General features: G+C 44.1%; 1 protein-coding gene across 2 annotated transcripts in view; it reads left to right on the forward strand.

Annotated features, from left to right (window-relative positions):
• Positions 1-20,132, forward strand: part of KCNIP3 (potassium voltage-gated channel interacting protein 3) — a 193,042-nt gene that overhangs the window by 163,927 nt on the left and 8,983 nt on the right. For both annotated transcript variants that reach the window (XM_040345923.1, XM_040345924.1), the window contains 4 exons: positions 6,754-6,824; positions 10,636-10,743; positions 11,233-11,337; positions 16,803-16,865. In XM_040345923.1, the coding sequence (XP_040201857.1) occupies positions 6,754-6,824; positions 10,636-10,743; positions 11,233-11,337; positions 16,803-16,865 (347 nt within the window). The remainder of the gene's footprint in view (positions 1-6,753; positions 6,825-10,635; positions 10,744-11,232; positions 11,338-16,802; positions 16,866-20,132) is intronic.

Raw genomic sequence — 20,132 nt, forward strand, 5'->3', positions numbered from 1 at the left:
GAGGCCGCAGACGAAGGAGAATCTTGTCTCCTGATACTGCTGGACCTAAGCGCGGCTTTTGACACTGTAGACCACGGACTACTACTGGCTAGGCTAGCTGAAGTAGCCGGAGTCGTTGAAGGTGTTTTACCCTGGTTCTCCTCCTTCTTGGAAAACCGATCACAAATAGTGAAACTGGGGTCTTTCACTTCTGAAAAACGTACGGTGTCATGCGGAGTCCCTCAGGGATCTCCCTTATCGCCCGTATTGTTTAATATCTATCTTCGCCCTCTCTTTGAAATCATCAGTAGCCAGAAGTTACTTTACCACTCCTATGCAGACGACACACAACTGTATTTCCGCATCTGCAACAAAAAGGATCATTCTCTTGGACTAGAGAAATCCCTCTCTCTAATAGATAACTGGATGACAAACAGTTATCTTAAACTCAACGGTTCCAAAACAGAACTTCTCCTGTTTCACGCCAACCGGAAAAATTACCCCGCGTCAACATGGACTCCCCCCGCCCATTCTGGGCAAAACCATGCCCCTAGCACCAAAGTCAAAAGTCTTGGAGTCATTTTCGACACCTACATGACAATGGATGCACAAATAGGGTCAGTAGTCAGCGGATCCCACCATCTGCTGCGCCTACTATGCAGACTCACTCCGTTTATCCCAAAAGAAGACATAGCAGTCGTGGTGGGAACAATCACCAATTCCAGACTTGACTACGCAAATGCCCTCTATCTAGGACTCCCCAAATACCAAATCACTCGTCTGCAAGTCGTTCAAAATACGGCCGCTCGACTAGTGACTGGGAAAAAACCATGGGAATCAATCTCACCTTCACTGAGATCCCTTCATTGGTTGCCGGTAAAAGACAGAATCACTTTCAAGGCACTCTGCCTAATACATAAGTGTATTCAAGGCAACGCCCCCCAATATCTATGCGAAAAAATAAAAGCCCATAACCCCAATCGCATTCTGCGATCCACCAATCAAAACCTCCTCCAGATACCCAAAGCCAGATACAAGTCCAAAGGAGATCGAATATTTGCAGTCCAGGGACCTCGCCTGTGGAATGCACTACCAACCACCATCCGACTGGAGTCGGACCACTTGGCCTTCAGGAGAAAGATTAAAACCCATCTCTTCTGAGGTCAAGGGGTTCCTTACCCATGAAATGGATACAGCGCCCAGAGGCGATTCAGTTTGCATGTGCTGCGCTTTACAAGTTTCTCACTCACTCACTCAAAGGGAGTGGAGTCAGGGGTGGAGCAGCAAAATGAGGTTTTGCCTAGGGCAGTGATGGCGAACCTTGGCACCCCAGATGTTTTGGAACTACATTTCCCATGATGCTCAGCTACACTGCAGAGTGCATGAGCATCATGGGAAATGTAGTTCCAAAACATCTGGGGTGCCAAGGTTCACCATCACTGGCCTAGGGTGTCAATTATCCTTGCAGCAGCCCTGATCAAAGCGAGTTTCCCCATAGGAAATATTGGAAACTCAGATAATTTGTTCCACAGTGACTGCTATTGTATGCAGTACCCCATGTGGCCAGAGGTGGGGGGCGCCGTAAATGCTCGGAGCCGCCCGGATGTACTCGGAGACACTCGTGAATGAGACACTCGGCAACTAAGTGTTTCTGAGTGTCTCAGAACGGCTCCAATCGGCTCTGAATGTCACTGGCGCACCCGCTCCTCTGGCCAAATGCAGTACTGCACACCCCAGAGGCTTGAATCCTGCTTGTCTTGCGAGACAACTCTTTCACCGAGTCAGGATTTAAAAATCGTATTGTGAAACGCTCGTAAACCACGTTACTCGCAATCCGAGGTATTACTGTATTTTGAATAGTGTTGTAAACAGACATGAATAGCAGGATATCAGATTACACATACACACAGGTTAATGACTCAATGGACGCACACACACCTCACTGCTAACAAGGATATTATACTACTACAAAAATGCCCAGCATGCTATGAAAAAAAAAAGGATCATATAGGTGCTGTATTAAAAATGTATTTGTAAAAATAAACATTTTAAACAAATAATGAATATATAGAAAATAGAATATATAGGAATATTATATATATATATATATATATATATATATATATATATATATATATATATATATATATATATATATATATATAAAATATATATATAAAATATGACATGGAAAAATAATGATACCTCCCTTTAAAACATACGAACAGAAATAACATGAGAGTTCAGTGACACAATACTACTTACAATCAGTAAACTGCGGCCACTGTCTGCTCTTTGCCCCACAACAGTATATAGCCCTGTTTTGCATTAATGGACAACATAGTGGCAATGACCTCCATGCATTAATGTGAATGTGCATGACCTAGCTTGCTTTTGTGTCTGAACTCAGAATAATGGGCCATAAGCAGAGGTGAGGAATAATACCCAGGATATTATTGAAAGCAGAAAACGACAAGCTCTTTCCTTCTTAAACGACAGATCAATAAGGTGAGATGTGGTAAAGAAGGACACTGTGAAACAGCACGTCTGAGACGATCACAGTGTATTTTGGTGAAAAGATTTCTTTTAATGTACTTAAGGGACTTAACTTCTGACCTCTGAAAAGGTACCGTAATTATTTTTTCTATCTCCATCAGTTGCTGTGATACCCAAGGCACAAGGCACTCAAGTCACACATGAAAATTTGGCATTTAAAGGATAGGAGGACTGGGTTCACCGTTAGTAACATTTAGTAATCCATATTTAGGGTGTAAAATATAAGACCTTACAATTCAACAGCCCCCTCATCCCCTGAGGCTCCCTGTGACAGCAAGTGGGGGTTCCTCTCCTCTGCAGCCGCATGATTCATCCAAAGAGAACGAAGGAACTAAGCAATTCTTGTATCTGCTATGGCTCTCCTCTCAAAGGAAGTCACCCAAATTCCACCACAAACACAACTTTATCAAACTATAGTCACAGGCAACCCATGACTTGTCATTCCCATGAGTGACTCACCCCCTCACTTTAAGAGCCTTTGTTAAAATTAAAGTCTTAGGCCCCGTACACACGACCGTTTTTCTCTGCATAATTTAGCAAGAAACTCGATGGGAGACGTATTCTGCCGAGAAAACCGGTCGTGTGTACACTTTTCCTGTTTCTAGAGGGTACCAGCTTTGGGGGGGGGGGGCAGATCCTGGAAATAGTCCTTGGTAGCAGTATTATGTCACTTTAAAAGGGACAGCTCACTTTGGGGATCCAAGACCATTACATAAGACACGAGCGCCTCTTGTTTGTAGGGTGGAACAAATCATACATCTGGCTTTCTAAGGTCATATCTCCATGAGCTCGGATGGTCATGGTAACTCCAAGTTTGGTAGAATATTTTCTTTGCGCTAAGGATACTCCTTGGCATCCTGAGACTGCAAGTCAAAATAGGCCTTTTTGTGCCTAGCGGATCTGCCCACTGCTCTTTGGCCAGTATCATTGAACAACTCTCTCTTAGGCCCCATACACACGAGAGGATTTATCCGCGGATACGGTCCAGAGGACCGTTTCCGCGGATAAATCCTCTTGAGGATTTGCGCGGATTTCCATGCGATGGAGTGTACTCACCATCGAATCGAATTCCGCGTCGAAATCCTCTTGCGATGACGTGTCGCGCCCTCGCCGCGATTATGACGCAGCGACGTGCGCGACGCTGTCATATAAGGAATTCCACGCATGCGTCGAATCATTACGACGCATGCGGGGGATCCCTTCGGACGGATGGATCCGGTGAGTCTGTACAGACCAGCGGATCCATCCGTTGGGATGCATTCCAGCGGATAGATTTGATAGCATGTCATCAAATATTTATCCGCTGGAAATCCATCCCAGGGGATAAATATCCGCGGAAACAGATCCGCTGGAGTGTACACACCATAGGATCTATCCGCTGAAACCCATTCGCTGGGATTTTTCAGCGGATGGATTCTATTGTGTGTATGGGGCCTTACATATGATGAGGTAGGCCTCAACATCACCTTCCAGAGACAATTTCCGTAATGCAATCTGCACCACCATCTGCTTCTTTAACAGTGAGAGAGGCCATTTTGAGCCTTAATCATCTCACATATCAAGAGGCCTGTGCACAGCTAAAGCCGGGTACGCACTATTGGTTTTCTTTTTTTTCATTCAACCCCTCGAGGTTAGTTCAACAATCTCTCCCGCTGAGCTGTTGTGTTCTGACAGAAGGATGGCCACTCCGCCATTGGCTGAAAGCACTGATCAGGAGTCAGTCAGCTGCTGGTTTTCAAGCATGCACATCCAACAGAAGCTGCCCGGCTTCTTTCGGATAGACTGTTGTCTCCTGACATTCGACCTGTGTGTACCAGGCTTAAAGGGTAGGGTGACCAGACATCCCCAGTTTCAGGGGACAGTCCCCTGATTGAGGACACTGTCCCCGGACCAAGTATGTCCCTGGTTTTATCCCCAGATTGGATTTAATAGGGGGCGGGGGCAATTTTAAAAAGAAAGTCAGTGCAGAATTAAAATAAAAAAATTAGAATTACACACCCCCGCTCCGCCGTGCCTACTAGCATAGGGGGGTTGTATTTTTTCCATTATCTGTGCCCCTTTCTGATGATCATGTGCTGGTCCGAGCAGAGGGAATATTTCTTCAGTTTCGGGCGCATGCCCATTCAGGTCCACTCAGATGTTATTCTGCCTTGGCTCAAATCCTGGCCAGCCACCTGCCTATCTCCTTGCCTTCCCTGGAAGAGTAATCTTCCTCCGCTCCCCACCCAGTAGTAGCCGGGGCCCGAAGAGTAAGACTTGACAGGCTGTGAGGCGGGTGGCGATGGGCAGAGAGTCGCTGATTGTTGCCATTACTAGTAAACAAAAAATATGTCCCTGGATTTAATTTAAAAAATCTGGTCACCCTATTTAAGGGTCACTAAAGGAAAAAAATGTTTTAGCTGAAATAACTGTTTACAGGGTATAGAGACATAATAGTTAACTGATTCCCTTTAAAAATGATTAAAAATAGATAAAAAACAATCATATAATGTACCTACAGTTTAGTTTCGTTTTTGCTGTTGTTTCCTGGTTCTCTGATGTACAGAGACAAAGAGCCAATAGAGGGCAGTGATGCTTTGTAAAACGAAACTGGATTGGTGCTGACACACAGTAATCACACCTCCTTGATTAGTCACCACAGTGAGAAATCTCCCAGTACTGTGGTGATCAGGAAACAGACAACCAAGAAGTGTCCAGAACAGAGAGGAATTACAGCAACATCAAAGCAAAAACGAACAATGAGGACATGAAACCAGGACTGCAGTAAGGTAAAGGAAGCTATTTAAAGTAAAAGAAAAGCTTAACTATACCTGTTATTAAAAATTACCCCTCCCTATCCAGCGTAACCTGTATATTAAAAAGTGCATACTTACTTATTTTTAATCCCTTCTGGTCACATGATCCCGCAGCTCTGACTCTGCTGTGTTGCAGGGGAGGGGAAGAAGCAGTAAAAACTGCTGGGCTATTGGAGCCTATGGGTGACATCATGGCTCCTGGAATTAACAGCTGTTGTTAGGTGCTTCCTTACATGGAGCTGCAGGAACACGTCATCAAACTGGAGGAGATTGAAATAGGGTAGAACACTGATCTTTTTTATACAGGTTAGACAGGATAGGGGGGGAATTTAAAAACAGTTGCAGTTAAGCTTTTCCTCCACTTTAAAGAGGTCTGGTTAACACAAGTAAGATAACAGGTAAGACTAATGCCACGTACATACGATCATTTTTCGGCATGAAAAAAAACATTGTTTTTCAGCATGTCCAAAAAAACGACGTTTTTCCAACTTCATCATTAAAAACGACGTTGCCCACACACCATCGTTTTTAAAAAATGATGAACAAAGCGCGGTGACGTACACCACGTACGACGGCACTTTAAAGGGGAAGTTCCATTCGCCTTGGGGCTGCTTTAGCTGATTCCGTGTTAGTAAAAGACGATTCGTGATTTTCTGTCTGTTACAGCGTGATGAATGTGCTTACTCCATTATGAACAGTAGTTTTACCAGAATGAGCACTCCCGTCTCATAACTTGCTTCTGAGCATGCGCGGGTTTAAAACGTCGTAATTTTAGCCCACACGCGATCATTTTTTACAACCCGAAAAACTAAATTTTTTAAAACTACGTTAAAAAATGTTCAAATTTTTTTTGTCGTTTTTCAGAAGCCGAAAAATGATGTGTAGCCCACACACGATCATTTTAAATGACATTTTTAAAAACGTCTGTTTTTTTTTCATGCCGAAAAATGATCGTGTGTACGCGGCATAAGGGATGGAGACTTTATCCTACCCACAGCTCTACAAAGTCTCTGACCTCCAGGACCCAGATCAGAACTCGTTTAGATCTATAAAAGCAGAAATGTTGTTTTTTCTATGCTGGAATACCAAATTGGCAGAGTAGGTACTAGCCCATGGGCCCCGCGCCATTTAAAGGCCGGGCGACAATGGATCAAAATAATATAGATTTGATCTTGAAAGAAAATTACAATGAAGCTTTCTTCAATTGTCTCCAAAAAGATATAAAAAAAATTAATTACCGGTAACTAAAATAAAACGTAACATTAAAGACTCCACAGACTCTGCTGACTTTGGCTGGGCAGGAATGACGCCATATAATATGTAATCTTATGATATAATGATGCCATGTATAACATACTTTATGTATCTGTATAATGTTTGCACTTGTGAATATTTAATAACACTTTTCTCCCTGTAATTGCAGATGCCACAATGTATGCACATTTTCTATTTAACGCCTTTGACCTGGACAGAAGTGGCGCAATCAAGTTTGAGGTAACTAAACGGAAAAGAAGGGCAGGCCCTAGGAAGTACACAACCTAAAAAGACATGCTAGTATTTTTAAAACTCATATTGCGTTTAGTATATTTTATGTGGTCAGATTATTACTCAAAGTTGAAATTATTTATAAATCCAAGGGTTACAGAATAAAGATTTTAAAGTGCTAGATTGCGATATGTGTGTGTTTTTAGTGCATTTGCAGACCTGCAAAAGCACACCACAGTCCATTTAATATTATTTCCTATGGGTCCTGTTTACAACTATGCAGTTTCCTGCAGTGCGTTTTTGGAAAAGGTGCAGGGACTTTTTTTACATGCAGCAAAGTGCCATATTTGACTCCATAGACATCAATGGAATGCATTAAAAAAATGCATAAAAATCCATATACATGTGTTTTGTTGCATTTTTTGCTAGGGTTTTGTGTTTAACAATCAGTCTCCTACAAAAAAAAAAAAACAGAAGCATGAAAATGCATCAAAAAAGTACCGCAAAAAACACAGCCTAAAAATAAGAAGATTATTTCTTATTTCAGGACAGTGGGCCATGCAAATCATTCCTTTAGGTCCCAGTGGTAAGTTGCACACCTAGAGGTGCAAACAGTGGCGGCTGGTGACATTTTAGGATGGGGGGGGCGCAAGACCCCGCCCCTCCACATTTGGTCCCTCCCACTTCTCATAAGCCACACCCCCTATAGAATACACCCACTCCGTCCCCTGTATTCCACTTGCTTCCACTCATAGTGTCAGGAGTATACAGCTCAGCATCACAGCACAGATTATATAGCCCCAGCATCACAAATCATGGTATATAGCGCAGGCTTACAGATTGGCGCAAACAAACTAAAAAATTACACTGTTAGTTATGAAGGACTCTAAATGGGCATGAGATTATCAGAGACTGCGGACATACTGCATGAGATTATCAGAGACTGCGGACATACTGCACAAGATTATCAGAGACTGCGGACATACTGCACAAGATTACCAGAGACTGCGGACATACTGCACGAGATTACCAGAGACTGCGGACATACTGCACGAGATTATCAGAGACTGCGGACATACTGCACGAGATTATCAGAGACTGCGGACATACTGCACGAGATTATCAGAGACTGCGGACATACTGCACGAGATGATCAGAGACTGTGGACATACTGCACGAGATGACCAGAGACTGCACACATACTGCACGAAATTATCAGAGACTGTGGACATACTGCACAAGATTACCAGAGACTGAAGACATACTGCATTACTTGTCCTGCGACTTGGGAATTCAACGTTGCATGACAAGTCGTACCCCATATCTGTGCGACTTCAAGTCACAGCGACTTCAAAGTAGTCCCTGCATTACTTTGGTCGCACTTTGATGCAACTTGAGGTCCATAGACCCCCAGAATACACAGGCATTGCTTTAAGTCGCATCAAACTTTCAGACTGTTTTAGCCTGAAAGTCGCAAGATTCTGCCACAATTTTTTGCTGCGATTTTGCAGCGACTTGAAGCAATGCCTGTGTATTCTGGAGGTCTATGGACCTCAAGTCACATCAAAGTGGGACAAAAGTAATGCAGGGACTACTTCGAAGTCGCTGTGACTTGAAGTTGCACAGATATGAACGGTTCTGATCAGGTCCAACTTATCCTGCAACTTTCCAGTCCCAAGTCGCTATTTCCACCAATTAAATATAAAAAAACAATTGAATACGCGGGGGGGGGGGAGTATGGGTTCCCTTCCTGCCGCTATTTCCACCAATTAAATAAATAAAAAAAATAACATTTTAACAAGCCCGGAGGGGGGGGGGGGATTGGATAAGGTCCAAAAAGAAATGAATGAATAAGCGGGGGGGGTGGTTTGGCTATTTCCACTAATTAAATAAAAAAAAACAATGTTAAATACTTTTTTTTTTAACAAGCCGGGGGGGGGGGGGGGGGGGGGGATTGGATGGGGTCCAAATAAAAAAATGAATAAGTGGGGGGGGGGGGGGTTGGGTGCCGTCACAGCTGCTATTTCCACCAGTTAAATTAAATAAAAGCAATGTTAAATACTTTTTTTTTTTTAACAAGCCTGGTTTGGGTGGTGCCGTTACTGCTGCTCTTTCCACCTATTGACAAAAAAACATCTGAATCATCTGAATAAGCGGGGGGGGGGGGGTTGTGGTCGGCCGCTATGGTCGGTATTTTTGCCCAAAGTTTTTTTTTTTTATAGGTCGGGTACGGGAAGGGGTCCGTTTGCTGACTCTTGCATACATGCCCGCTATCTAACACACTTTAATTAGGCAGGGAGGGGGTTCATACCTGTTACTGCAGGCATGCTGGCAGATAGCTTCGAGGCGCACTCAGCTCCTGAGTCCCGACGTCACTTCCGGTTCTTCCTGAGACGTCGGGACTAGCACAGAGACGTGCGGGTGCACCCAAGCCATAACAAGACAGTCCATCGCGCCGTAAGCAAGTGGCGCGATGGAGAACGCCACAAAGGCATTTTTTTTCTGCCAATGTAGCGCCTCGTCTGCAATCCCGTGATTGCACAGACGTGGCGCTACCCACACAACACTGTGTCCAGCGCCCGGCGCTCGGACACAGTGCACCTAAGTACCTTTTTTGGAAATTCCTTAAATGGACATGTTTAAATAAACATTTTTTATTTTTTTTATTTTTTTATACTGATTGGGGGAGGGGGCGGCGCCCGGGCGCCCTCTATGGACGGGCCGCCACTGGGTGCAAATATACACTTTTCATGTCTGTGCCGGATTCTGCACAGATATAGAAGCAACAACAGGGACGTGCGGTGAGGTCAGATACACACAGGTTACATATCCTGTGATCGTTGGAGTGAGAGCAATAATTCTAGCACTACATGTAACCTGTAAACATTTTTACAGCGTCGCCTATCGAGATTTTTAAGTACTGAAGTTTGGTGCCATTCCACAAGTGTGCGCAATAAAGCGTGACATGTTATATATCTATTTACTTGGGGTAGCATCATCTTTCACATTATGCAACAACCACCATTTTATTCCCTATGATGTCTGTTAAAAAAAATATGTATGTATATATATTTATTATTTTCAAAAACTGTACTCAAGCAGGTGGCTTCATGGACAAATTCCTGAAGTTTGAAGTTAGAACTTCCAACCAGTAATTTCACAGTAAATAGATAAATGATAAATTATGTTATAACATATAGCATAAAAATATATGATTTCACTTGATTAAAACAGTTTTCAGCAGCAGCCTATTCTCATTCTTCCACTTAACTGTGTGAGAAAAACATGGGATTTGTGGGTAAATCTTATACCCTGGGCTGGAAGTGAGCATTTGTCTTTTAGGCACATGCCCCCCTTCTATGACACTGCAGTGAGAAGCGTGCCTCCACTGCAGCATTTTTATTGGACAGCTTGGGCCAATGGTACTTTACCATTGGTCCACGACTCCAAGCTGTCCATTGAGCTCAGTGCCTCTAAAAGAAGAGCTCAACCTCTCAGTCTGCTGCAAACAGAGTTGTAACCTGGCCGCTCTGTATGTAGCTTCTGACAGGCTACACAAGAGGTCCCCTATCTCAGGAACCTTAGGTCCTAGGAGCCCCAACTTTTGACCACTGACAGGGTAGGACTTAAGCTACACCCCCCCCCCCCCAATCTCGCCAAGCTATGACCCTCGAAGCTCGTTCTTTTTTTGGGTTTTGGTTTTTATGTCCAAGGCATGAACATTCCTCCCCTGAATGCATGTCCCTGAGCAACAGGCAACATTTGAGAAAATATATTACATTTATAATAACATTTGTTTATCCTCCTATGTCCCCTACAGGATTTTGTGGTTGGCCTGTCCATTCTATTACGAGGAACTGTCCATGAAAAATTAAAATGGGCTTTTAATCTCTATGATATAAATAAGGATGGATATATCACCAAGGAGGTATGTCAGCTTATTTTTCAATGCATTTCATAAATAAATAAAACTACCTTTATTTTTTTTATATTTTCCTCTTCGCATATATATTTTAAAATCGCAATATCACGGTATGTACGGCAAAAAAAAAAAAAAAAAGACCTGCATACTGTAAATGTCGTTAGTATGCTGGATGTAATGTTAGAATATTTTTTTAGGGTGAACACCCGCTCTAAGCGTGACTGTGATAGGGTGGCGGACAATCTGCAACTAACGGACACTATCTCGGAGGGCCACTAACTGATGTTGCTAGTGACTTGCACACCGCCTTTACAACCACTTTAATGATATGTCTGCTTTGCCATGTATTTGTATGAAAATATATTGTGTTTTGTCTTTCATATTTTAAAATGTTGTCTTACAAGGTGAGAGTTCACTTATACTTTAAAAAAGTAAACCCTTAACCTCCAAAACACGTGTGTTAAATCTGATATCTTATGTCTTTCCCACATTTAGGAGATGCTGGCAATAATGAAGTCTATCTATGATATGATGGGGAGGTACACTTACCCAATGCTAAGAGAAGATGCACCAATAGAGCATGTGGAAAGATTCTTCCAGGTAAATTTGACATTAAGATACCAAACATCCATTGATTAGCTTTACATATTAATTAGCAGTGTATGTTGTAAAAACATGACATGTCAGAGCACTAATGGGAACATGTTATACTAAATATATAAAAGACCTTTATATAAAAAGGTGACGGACCAGTATTTATTAGACAAGAATGGACTTTATATGCTGCTGGTATATACATAAGTATATGAAAAAAATGATGTGAACACCCCCTTAAAGTAGTTCTATTGGCTAAAGGTTTTATTTTTTTTACTTTAATGCATTTCCTGCACCTTTTACAGGTGGTTCTCAAAAAATTAGCATATTGTGATAAAGTTCATTATTTTCTGTAATGTACTTATAAACATTAGACTTTCATATATTTTAGATTCATTACACACAACTGAAAGTAGTTCAAGCCTTTTATTGTTTTAATATTGATGATTTTGGCATACAGCTCATAAAAACTCAAAATTCCTATCTCAAAAAATTTGCATATTTCATCCGACCAATAAAAGAAAAGTGTTTTTAATAAAAAAAAAGTCAACCTTCAAAAATTATGTTCAGTTATGCACTCAATACTTGGTCGGGAATCCTTTTGCAGAAATGACTGCTTCTATGCGGCGTGGCATGAAGGCAATCAGCCTGTGGCACTGCTGAGGTGTTATGGAGGCCCAGGATGCTTCGGTAGCGGCCTTAAGCTCATCCAGAGTGCTGGGTCTTGCGTCTCTCAACTTTCTCTTCCCAATATCCCACAGATTCTCTATGGGGTTTAGGTCAGGAGAGTTGGCAGGCCAATTGAGCACAGTAATACCATGGTCAGTAAACCATTTACCAGTGGTTTTGGCACTGTGAGCAGGTGCCAGGTCGTGCTGAAAAATCAAATCTTCATCTCCATAAAGCTTTTCAGCAGATGGAAGCATGAAGTGCTCCAAAATCTCCTGATAGCTAGCTGCATTCACCCTGCCCTTGATAAAACACAGTGGACCAGCACCAGCAGCTGACATGGCACCCCAGACCATCACTGACTGTGGGTACTTGACACTGGACTTCAGGCATTTTGGCATTTCCCTCTCCCCAGTCTTCCTCCAGACTCTGGCACCTTGATTACCGAATGACATGCAAAATTTGCTTTCATCCAAAAAAAGTACTTTGGACCACTGAGCAACAGTCCAGTGTTGCTTCTCTGTAGCCCAGGTCAGGCGCTTCTGCCGCTGTTTCTGGTTCAAAAGTGGCTTGACCTGGGGAATGCGGCACCTGTAGCCCATTTCCTGCACACGCCTGTACACGGTGGCTCTGGATGTTTCTACTCCAGACTCAGTCCACTGCTTCCGCAGGTCCCCCAAGGTCTGGAATCGGTCCGGTCACCTCTTCTCGTTGTGCAGCGTTTTCTGCGACACTTTTTCCTTCCCACAGACTTCCCACTGAGGTGCCTTGATACAGCACTCTGGGAACAGCCTATTCGTTCAGAAATTTCTTTCTGTGTCTTACCCTCTTGCTTGAGGGTGTCAATGATGGCCTTCTGGACAGCAGTCAGGTCGGCAGTCTTACCCATGATTGCGGTTTGGAGTAATGAACCAGGCTGGGAGTTTTTAAAAGCCTCAGGAATCTTTTGCAGGTGTTTAGAGTTGATTAGTTGATTCAGATGATTAGGTTAAGAGCTCGTTTAGAGAACCTTTTCATGATATGCTAATTTTTTGAGATAGGAATTTTGGGTTTTCATGAGCTGTATGCCAAAATCATCAATATTAAAACAATAAAAGGCTTGAACTACTTCAGTTGTGTGTAATGAATCTAAAATATATGAAAGTCTAATGTTTATCAGTACATTACAGAAAATAATGAACTTTATCACAATATGTTAATTTTTTGAGAACCACCTGTATGTGCAAACTCTAATACCATCCACCAGCGCTTGGATCTAATACAAAAGCTGCTGTATTCAAAATGCAACATAAGTACTTAGTACATATATTAAACAATTCTATACAGTGCTATTGGTCCAAGTACAGTAATACCTTGGATTACAAGCATAATTTGTCCCAGAGGAATGCTTGTAATCCAAAGCACTTGTATATCAAAGCAAGTTTCCCCATAGGAAATAACTCTGATACTCGGTTCCACAGTCACTGTTTGTCTATGCATTACCGCATTTGGCCAGAGGTGCAGGGGGTGCCAGAGACACTCCGAAACACTCGGGAAAGGGGGAATTTTCAAGTGTTTCCGGGTGTCTGAGCATCTCCGAGTGTCCCCACACATCTGGCCAAATGCAGTACTGCACACCCCAGTTGCTTTAATCCTGCTTGTCTTGCGTGACAACGCTCACAAATTGAGCCAGGATATGAAAAAAAAAAAGATGTAGAGGCACTGACAAGGCTGCTCTGCTGAGGCAGCACTGATGTGGAGGCACTGACGAGGCTGCACTGATAGGTAGCACTGACGAGGCTGCACTGATAGGTAGCACTGATGGGCACTGATAGGCAGCAATGATTGGCGACCTCTGATATGACGTCCTTCCAGAACTAGAGTGGTCCCATCTGACCGTCATTTGACTATACGGCAGGTGAGAACCCGTTAAAACAATGGCCCAGATTCAAGTAGAATTGCGCGATATTTGCGGGGGAGCAGGGCAACGATTTTGCCCTGCGCCCCCGCAAATATTTTGCGCTGCCCTCGATTCACGGAGCAGTAGCTCCGTGAATTGCGAGGGCGCGCCGGCAAATTTGCCCGGCGTAAGCGCGCGCAAGTTAAATGATCCCGCTGGGGGCAGGAATCATTTAAATTAGGCGCGCTCCCGCGCCGAGCGTACAGCGCATGCTCCGTCGGGAAACTTTCCCGACGTGCATTGCGGCAAATGACGTCGCAAGGACGTCATTTGCTTCTAAGTGAACGTGAATGGCGTCCAGCGCCATTCACGTTTCACTTACGCAAACGCAGTGAAATTCAAATTTCACGGCGCGGGAAGGCCGGCTATACTTTAACATTGGCTGCCCCTACTATTAGAAGGGGCAGCCTTGCGCTAAAAGTAGCCGTACAGAAACTCCGTACCTGGCTTGCGCGGGGCCCGCGCAAGCTTGTGAATCAGTGGTAGTATGCAATTTGCATACTACACGCTGATACACAATGGGAGCGCCCCCTAGCAGCCCCCGCAAGAATGCAGCCTAAAATCTGCGAGGCATAAGAGCCTTATGCCGCGCAGATTTTAGCCTGCAGTCGGTGTAACGAGGTTCCTGAATCAGGAGCACTCGTTACACCGGAGCAAGTAAGCACTTGCGCTGCGTAACCTATGGTTGCGCGGGCGCAAGTGCTTCTTGAATCTGGGCCAATGTCCATATCATGGAGCCCATAAAACTGCTCTTGTGTTCACTTTTTTAATACATGCAGTGATATTCCATCCCCAACAAAGACCACCCACTACAGGTAAGTAAAAAAACACTTGTTACACGGAGGTTAAACACTATTCAATTTCCACATGGACCAACTCCTTTTCTCTCCTCTAAAGCCTCGTACACACGACCGAGTTTCTCGGCAAAAACCAGCAAGAAACTTGCTGGGAGATATTTTTTTGCCAAGGAAACCGGTCGTGTGTACATTTTCGTCGAGGAAACTGTCGAGAAACTCGACTAGCCAAAAAGAGAGCATGTTCTCTATTTCCTTGACGGCAATGGAGAAACTTGGCTTGTCGAGTTTCTCGACGGCTTCACAAGGAACTCGACGAGCAAAACTATGTGTTTCGCCCGTCCAGTTTCTCGGTCGTGTGTACGAGGCTTTACTGGTGTTATATAGGTTCAGGCAACACAAGAAAGAAATAGAGGAAGACCATAGTGTGAAACCTTAAAAAAAACTTTATTTATCCGTAAAACCACTTCCACTTGGTCTACTCACATTAAAAAATGCTAAGGTACATTTGCTTGTTTGTTGACATAAAGAGTACTAGGGTACCTGTTCCATATGCTGTGACCATGAGCAGTTCCTATCCTACTCTTCCCCAGGTGTGCGTCATTTCTCGGTGTACTATGTGGGATGTCATCACTTCCTGGTCTACCCCCCCCAATATTTACCTGAGCCTGATCTCGATCCAGCGCTGTACCAGAGAGCAACGGTGCTGCTCTCTCTCCCTCCTCACTGGACTCAGTGAGAGCAGCGGGAGCCATTGACACCTGCTGCTGCCAATCAACTCCAGTGACAAGGGAGCGGGGGGCAGGGCTGAGCTGCACTATGTGTGTCAATAGATGCACACAGTGCAGCTCGGAAGCGAGCGGGGCACATGTACTGCCCCTGCAAGTGGCCTGCTAGGGGGGTACTTGGAAGGCAGGAAGAACCAGGAACGCCAGCGGGGGACCTAGAAGAGGAGGATCGGGGTCGCCCTGTGCAAAATAATTGCACAAAGCAGGTAAGTATGACATGTTTGTATAGGTTTTTTGTTTTTCAAATAACAATCACTTTAAATTACTGAGTTCAGATGCACAAAGTCTAGTCCATAAAAACATTGTTTTATGAGTGTGGTGTGGAGGTACTCAACTGGCCTGCCCAGAGCCCTGACCCCTGACCCTATTGGAAGGAAATGGATCATTAATTGCAAGTCACTTTCTGTGCAACATAACTACCTGATAGTACAAAGACTTTTTGGGCTGAATGAGCACCAATTCCCATAAACACACTGCAAATTCCTTTGGAAAGCCTACTCAGAAAGCCTCGTACACATGACCGGTTTTCTCGGCAAAAACCAGCAAGAAAACTGCTTCTTGCCAAGATTCCCGTTCGTGTGTACGAGGCTTTCAGGTTTCTCGTCAGGAAATCTGTCCAGAATCTCAACGAGAAAAAAAGAGAACCTGCTCTCTTTTTTCTTGTTGAGATTCTTGACGGCCTGTTTCCCGACGAGAAACCCAAGAGTGTGTATACTTACCTGTTGCTCGAAATGACTTTGACGCATGCGCGGTAGCTTCCATGGCATAGGTAGGGTGAAGCAAGATGGCGGCGACGGCATCGAATGTGACGAGCGCATTCTCGTTGTACGCAATGACGTCACCGCATTCTTTCCTTTCAAGAGAACCGCGGTTCTTTTAAAACGAAAGTCTGTACACTCGGTCGGCAAGAGTTTCTTGCCAAGAATCTCATCAGGGAAAACTACGGGTTTTTCCTGACGAGATTCTCGGTCGTGTATATGAGGCCGAAGAGTAGAGGCTGTTACTGCCACAAAGGGGGGGTCCATTATAATATTTATGGTTTTAGAATGGAATGTCCAACAAGTTTATAATGTGATGACCAGGTGTCCACAAACTTTTGTCCATTAGGCATTTATTTCAAGGCCTACACTGATCGCAAAACTAGCAATTACCTCATATGTTAAATCTGGGAGGAGATAGGTGTTTGAAAGTTTTTTTGTAACATACAAAAAAAGTGTCTATAGCTTTGCTAAAAATCCTTACATAATGTGTCATTTTCTCTCCTTATCGCTTATTTTACAGAAGATGGATCGAAACCATGATGGAGTTGTGACCATTGATGAATTTCTGGAGACTTGCCAAAAGGTTATTGTTATGACCTTGTTTGTCCATATTATTTCCCTTCTCTGTGCATTAAACATGATAATGGTAAACATACACATTTCACATTAGGTTAACAAAAAACAATATCTTACAGCAGCTAAGTTCATCTTTCAATAATCTGGCAGTAGTGAACCCAAAGCTTACTGGTTGCTATGGGTTTACTGCAATTTGTAGGGCCAGATTTACCATAAGAAACGGTAGAACTGTTTTCTATATCATTTCCCCTGCACAGTTTAGTACCACGGCCATCTGTAATTCAGCATTTTTGTTTCTTTTCCTGGATGTGGGGATTTGGTGAATGTAAAATAAGGTGACCAGATTTTGAAAATAAAATATTTTTTTACTAGTAATGGCGGCAATCGGCGACTCTCTGCCTATCGCCGCCCGCCTCACAACCTGTCAAGACTTACTCTCTGGGCCCTGGCTATTACTGGGTGGGGAGCAGAGAAGATCACTCGGCCAAAGAAGGCAAGGAGATAAGCAGGCAGGCGGCTGGCTGGGATTTGAGCCAAGGCAGAAGAACATGTGAGCAGAGCGGAACGGGCATGCACCCAAAACTGAAGAAATATTCCCACCGCTCCAACCAGAATAGAGGCATAGATAATGGCATAGAAAATGGAAAAAAATACACCCACTCAAGCTAGTAGGAGCGGTGGAAGTGTGTAATGCAGAATTAAGTATTTATTTTTTATTCTGCACTGTCTTTGAAATTGCCCCTGTTCAAATCCAATCCAGGAACAAAACCAGGGACTTGGTCTAAGGACAGTGTCCTCAATCCGGGGACTGTCCCCGGAAACCGGGAATGTTTGGTCACCCTAATGTAAAACCACCTTAAATAAAGGTGTTTATGTTTATAATTAGTATTTTATTTTGTAAAAGAAAGTCAAAACAAATACAGAATACATTGACTGTGGAACATCGTTGCATAACAGAATCCGAACAAAGTCGGGCATACATCAGGAACAGGACTCCGTGTAAGTAAGGGAGCGGGGGACATCCACCCACTCCGGACATCGGTCCACTGAAGCAGGTGTCCCCCCCCAACATGTGGGAGGTGGGACACGACCCAAACCCCCACCCCCTGCAATGCTAAGTACCCTCCCAAGGTAACGGAGAGTACCAGGGGACATCCTAAGAACATCCTGAGCGCCCGAGGCAGAGCTGGGCACCTAAGCACCCCATGCCCGCTCAACATTTAGCACAGTCTGTAATGAACAGGCTAAAACAAAGTCATCACGAAATAAAAAGGTAAATTATTAAAATTAAATAAAATTTAAAAAAAAATACAATAGACTGACACAGAAAAGGAAAATAAAACAAGAGGGGAAGAAGAAGTAGGAAGAGCAAGAGAGCGAAAGACAGAAGAGAAGGAGTCAGCCCCCGTCGGTGGCACCTAAGGGTTACTGCATAGATCAGGAGGTCTCCTGGTTAGCCCGTTGGTGCTGCTCCTGAACGAGTCTCCCAAAGGAGGGGTCCGCCAGGACAAGCAGTGCCTCCTCTAAACTGGACGACAACGGGGCGGCATCGTGAATATGTGCCTTCCATTCCCCCCAGACAGTGTTGAAGCGTTCCCGGGAATCCCTGCACTCCGCAAGCCAGCTCTCGGCTTCCATGATCTCCGCCACCTTCCCCAGCCAGTCCTGTTCGCTGGGGATAAGCGAGCTCTTCCAATGAATTGGAATGAGGCGTTTAGCAGCGTTGAGGAGGTGGGGGAGAGCACTTTTTTTATAATGGGACAGCGGAATGGTGGGAACGTGGAGCAGAAAGTGCTGAGGCAGGGCCGGGACATCTACCCCCAGACCCTCAGAGATATGCTTACTGACCATATCCCAGAACGGCCGAAGCACCGGGCACTCCCACCAAATGTGCAGGAACGAGCCCTTCTGTCCACATCCCCTCCAACACACCTCCGAGGCTGTAGGGAAAATCTTTGCTAGCGTAGTGGGAACTCTGTACCACCTTGTTAATAGCTTATAATTGTTTTCCTGGGTTCTGGAGTCCACAGAGCTTGAGTGCGTCAGGCGGTATAGGTGATGAAGCTGTTCCCTGCTAAGTTCTATGTGTAAGTCCCTTTCCCATTCCCTTACAAAGTGGGGGGTGGGGGAAGGCGTTGCATCTCCCAGCATCTCATATAGCGCTGAGATCGCGTGGGGCAGGCGTTCCCCCGCGGCCCACATGCTTTCAAATTCCGTCAGGGTAGACCTAATCTGTGCTGTCTTGTGGCTCTTAGTCATGAAGTTTTGAATAGAGAGAGCAGACTGCGCAAAGGACAAAACAATAACAAAGCTGCTGAACACTGAGGGTCAATAAGTCCTTGGTCAGAGTATGTAAAAAAAGCAGTGCAGCGCTACTAACAAAATGATGAAAGTCCAAAAAAAATAATTAATCAAAATGAAGAGAGGATAAGGGTGACTTCTGGAACCTCAATAGGTGATCGGATGAAGACTCCTTATAAAACAGTCAAGTATCCTTAGATAAAAGTACAAGCCGCTCACCTTAGCAGATGGACCTGTGGGTGAGCAGCAGGTCAAATGCGCTGTCCCTCTAATAAGGGGGTATTATAAGATGATAACGGTGCCTCCTCGGTCGATCCTTTTCTCCAAACCGACTTTCAGTGGCGGATGGTCATCTGGTATACTCTCATGTAGTTGAATGGCATGAAAAAGTATAAAGTAGACACATAGTGCTCTCCGTATAGTAACCAAAATGCAATAAGTTTATTTAAAATAAAAGTACTCACAAAAGAGGCACTATATCCTAGTGCGTAGAATATGAGCATATATCGATAAAATACCAAGTAGGTGGCTGTCCTGACATCAAAATTGGAAGCCCCCCGCACGCGTATCGTCCCAAGGTACAGGACTTCTTCAGCGGATAAGGGGCTATGGTGTCAGGATTCAATATATACCACCAGGACCTAATTTGGCCAATTGGACAAAACCCCGCCCCTCAAGGTAAGGAAACACCCATGGACATGCATTTAAAAGACATCAACAGACAAAATAAAGAACAACAGATAAGCAGAAAAACTTATGCTACCGGGATGTGCAGGCAAACAGATTAGCCACCATAACCCATCATATGGCTGTAAACAGACAACACGGATCTAATGTACATAAGCAATACTTAAATGAAATAAAATAAATAACCAGTACCTACTAGAATCACAAGATCACGCTGTGCAGCTAAGATAGGCATACATACACAGATGACCAGTACCTACTTGCATAGCGATGACATATTGTGTGG

This window comes from Rana temporaria, chromosome 3 (assembly GCF_905171775.1).
Source record: "Rana temporaria chromosome 3, aRanTem1.1, whole genome shotgun sequence".
NCBI classification, from domain to species: Eukaryota; Metazoa; Chordata; class Amphibia; order Anura; family Ranidae; genus Rana; species Rana temporaria.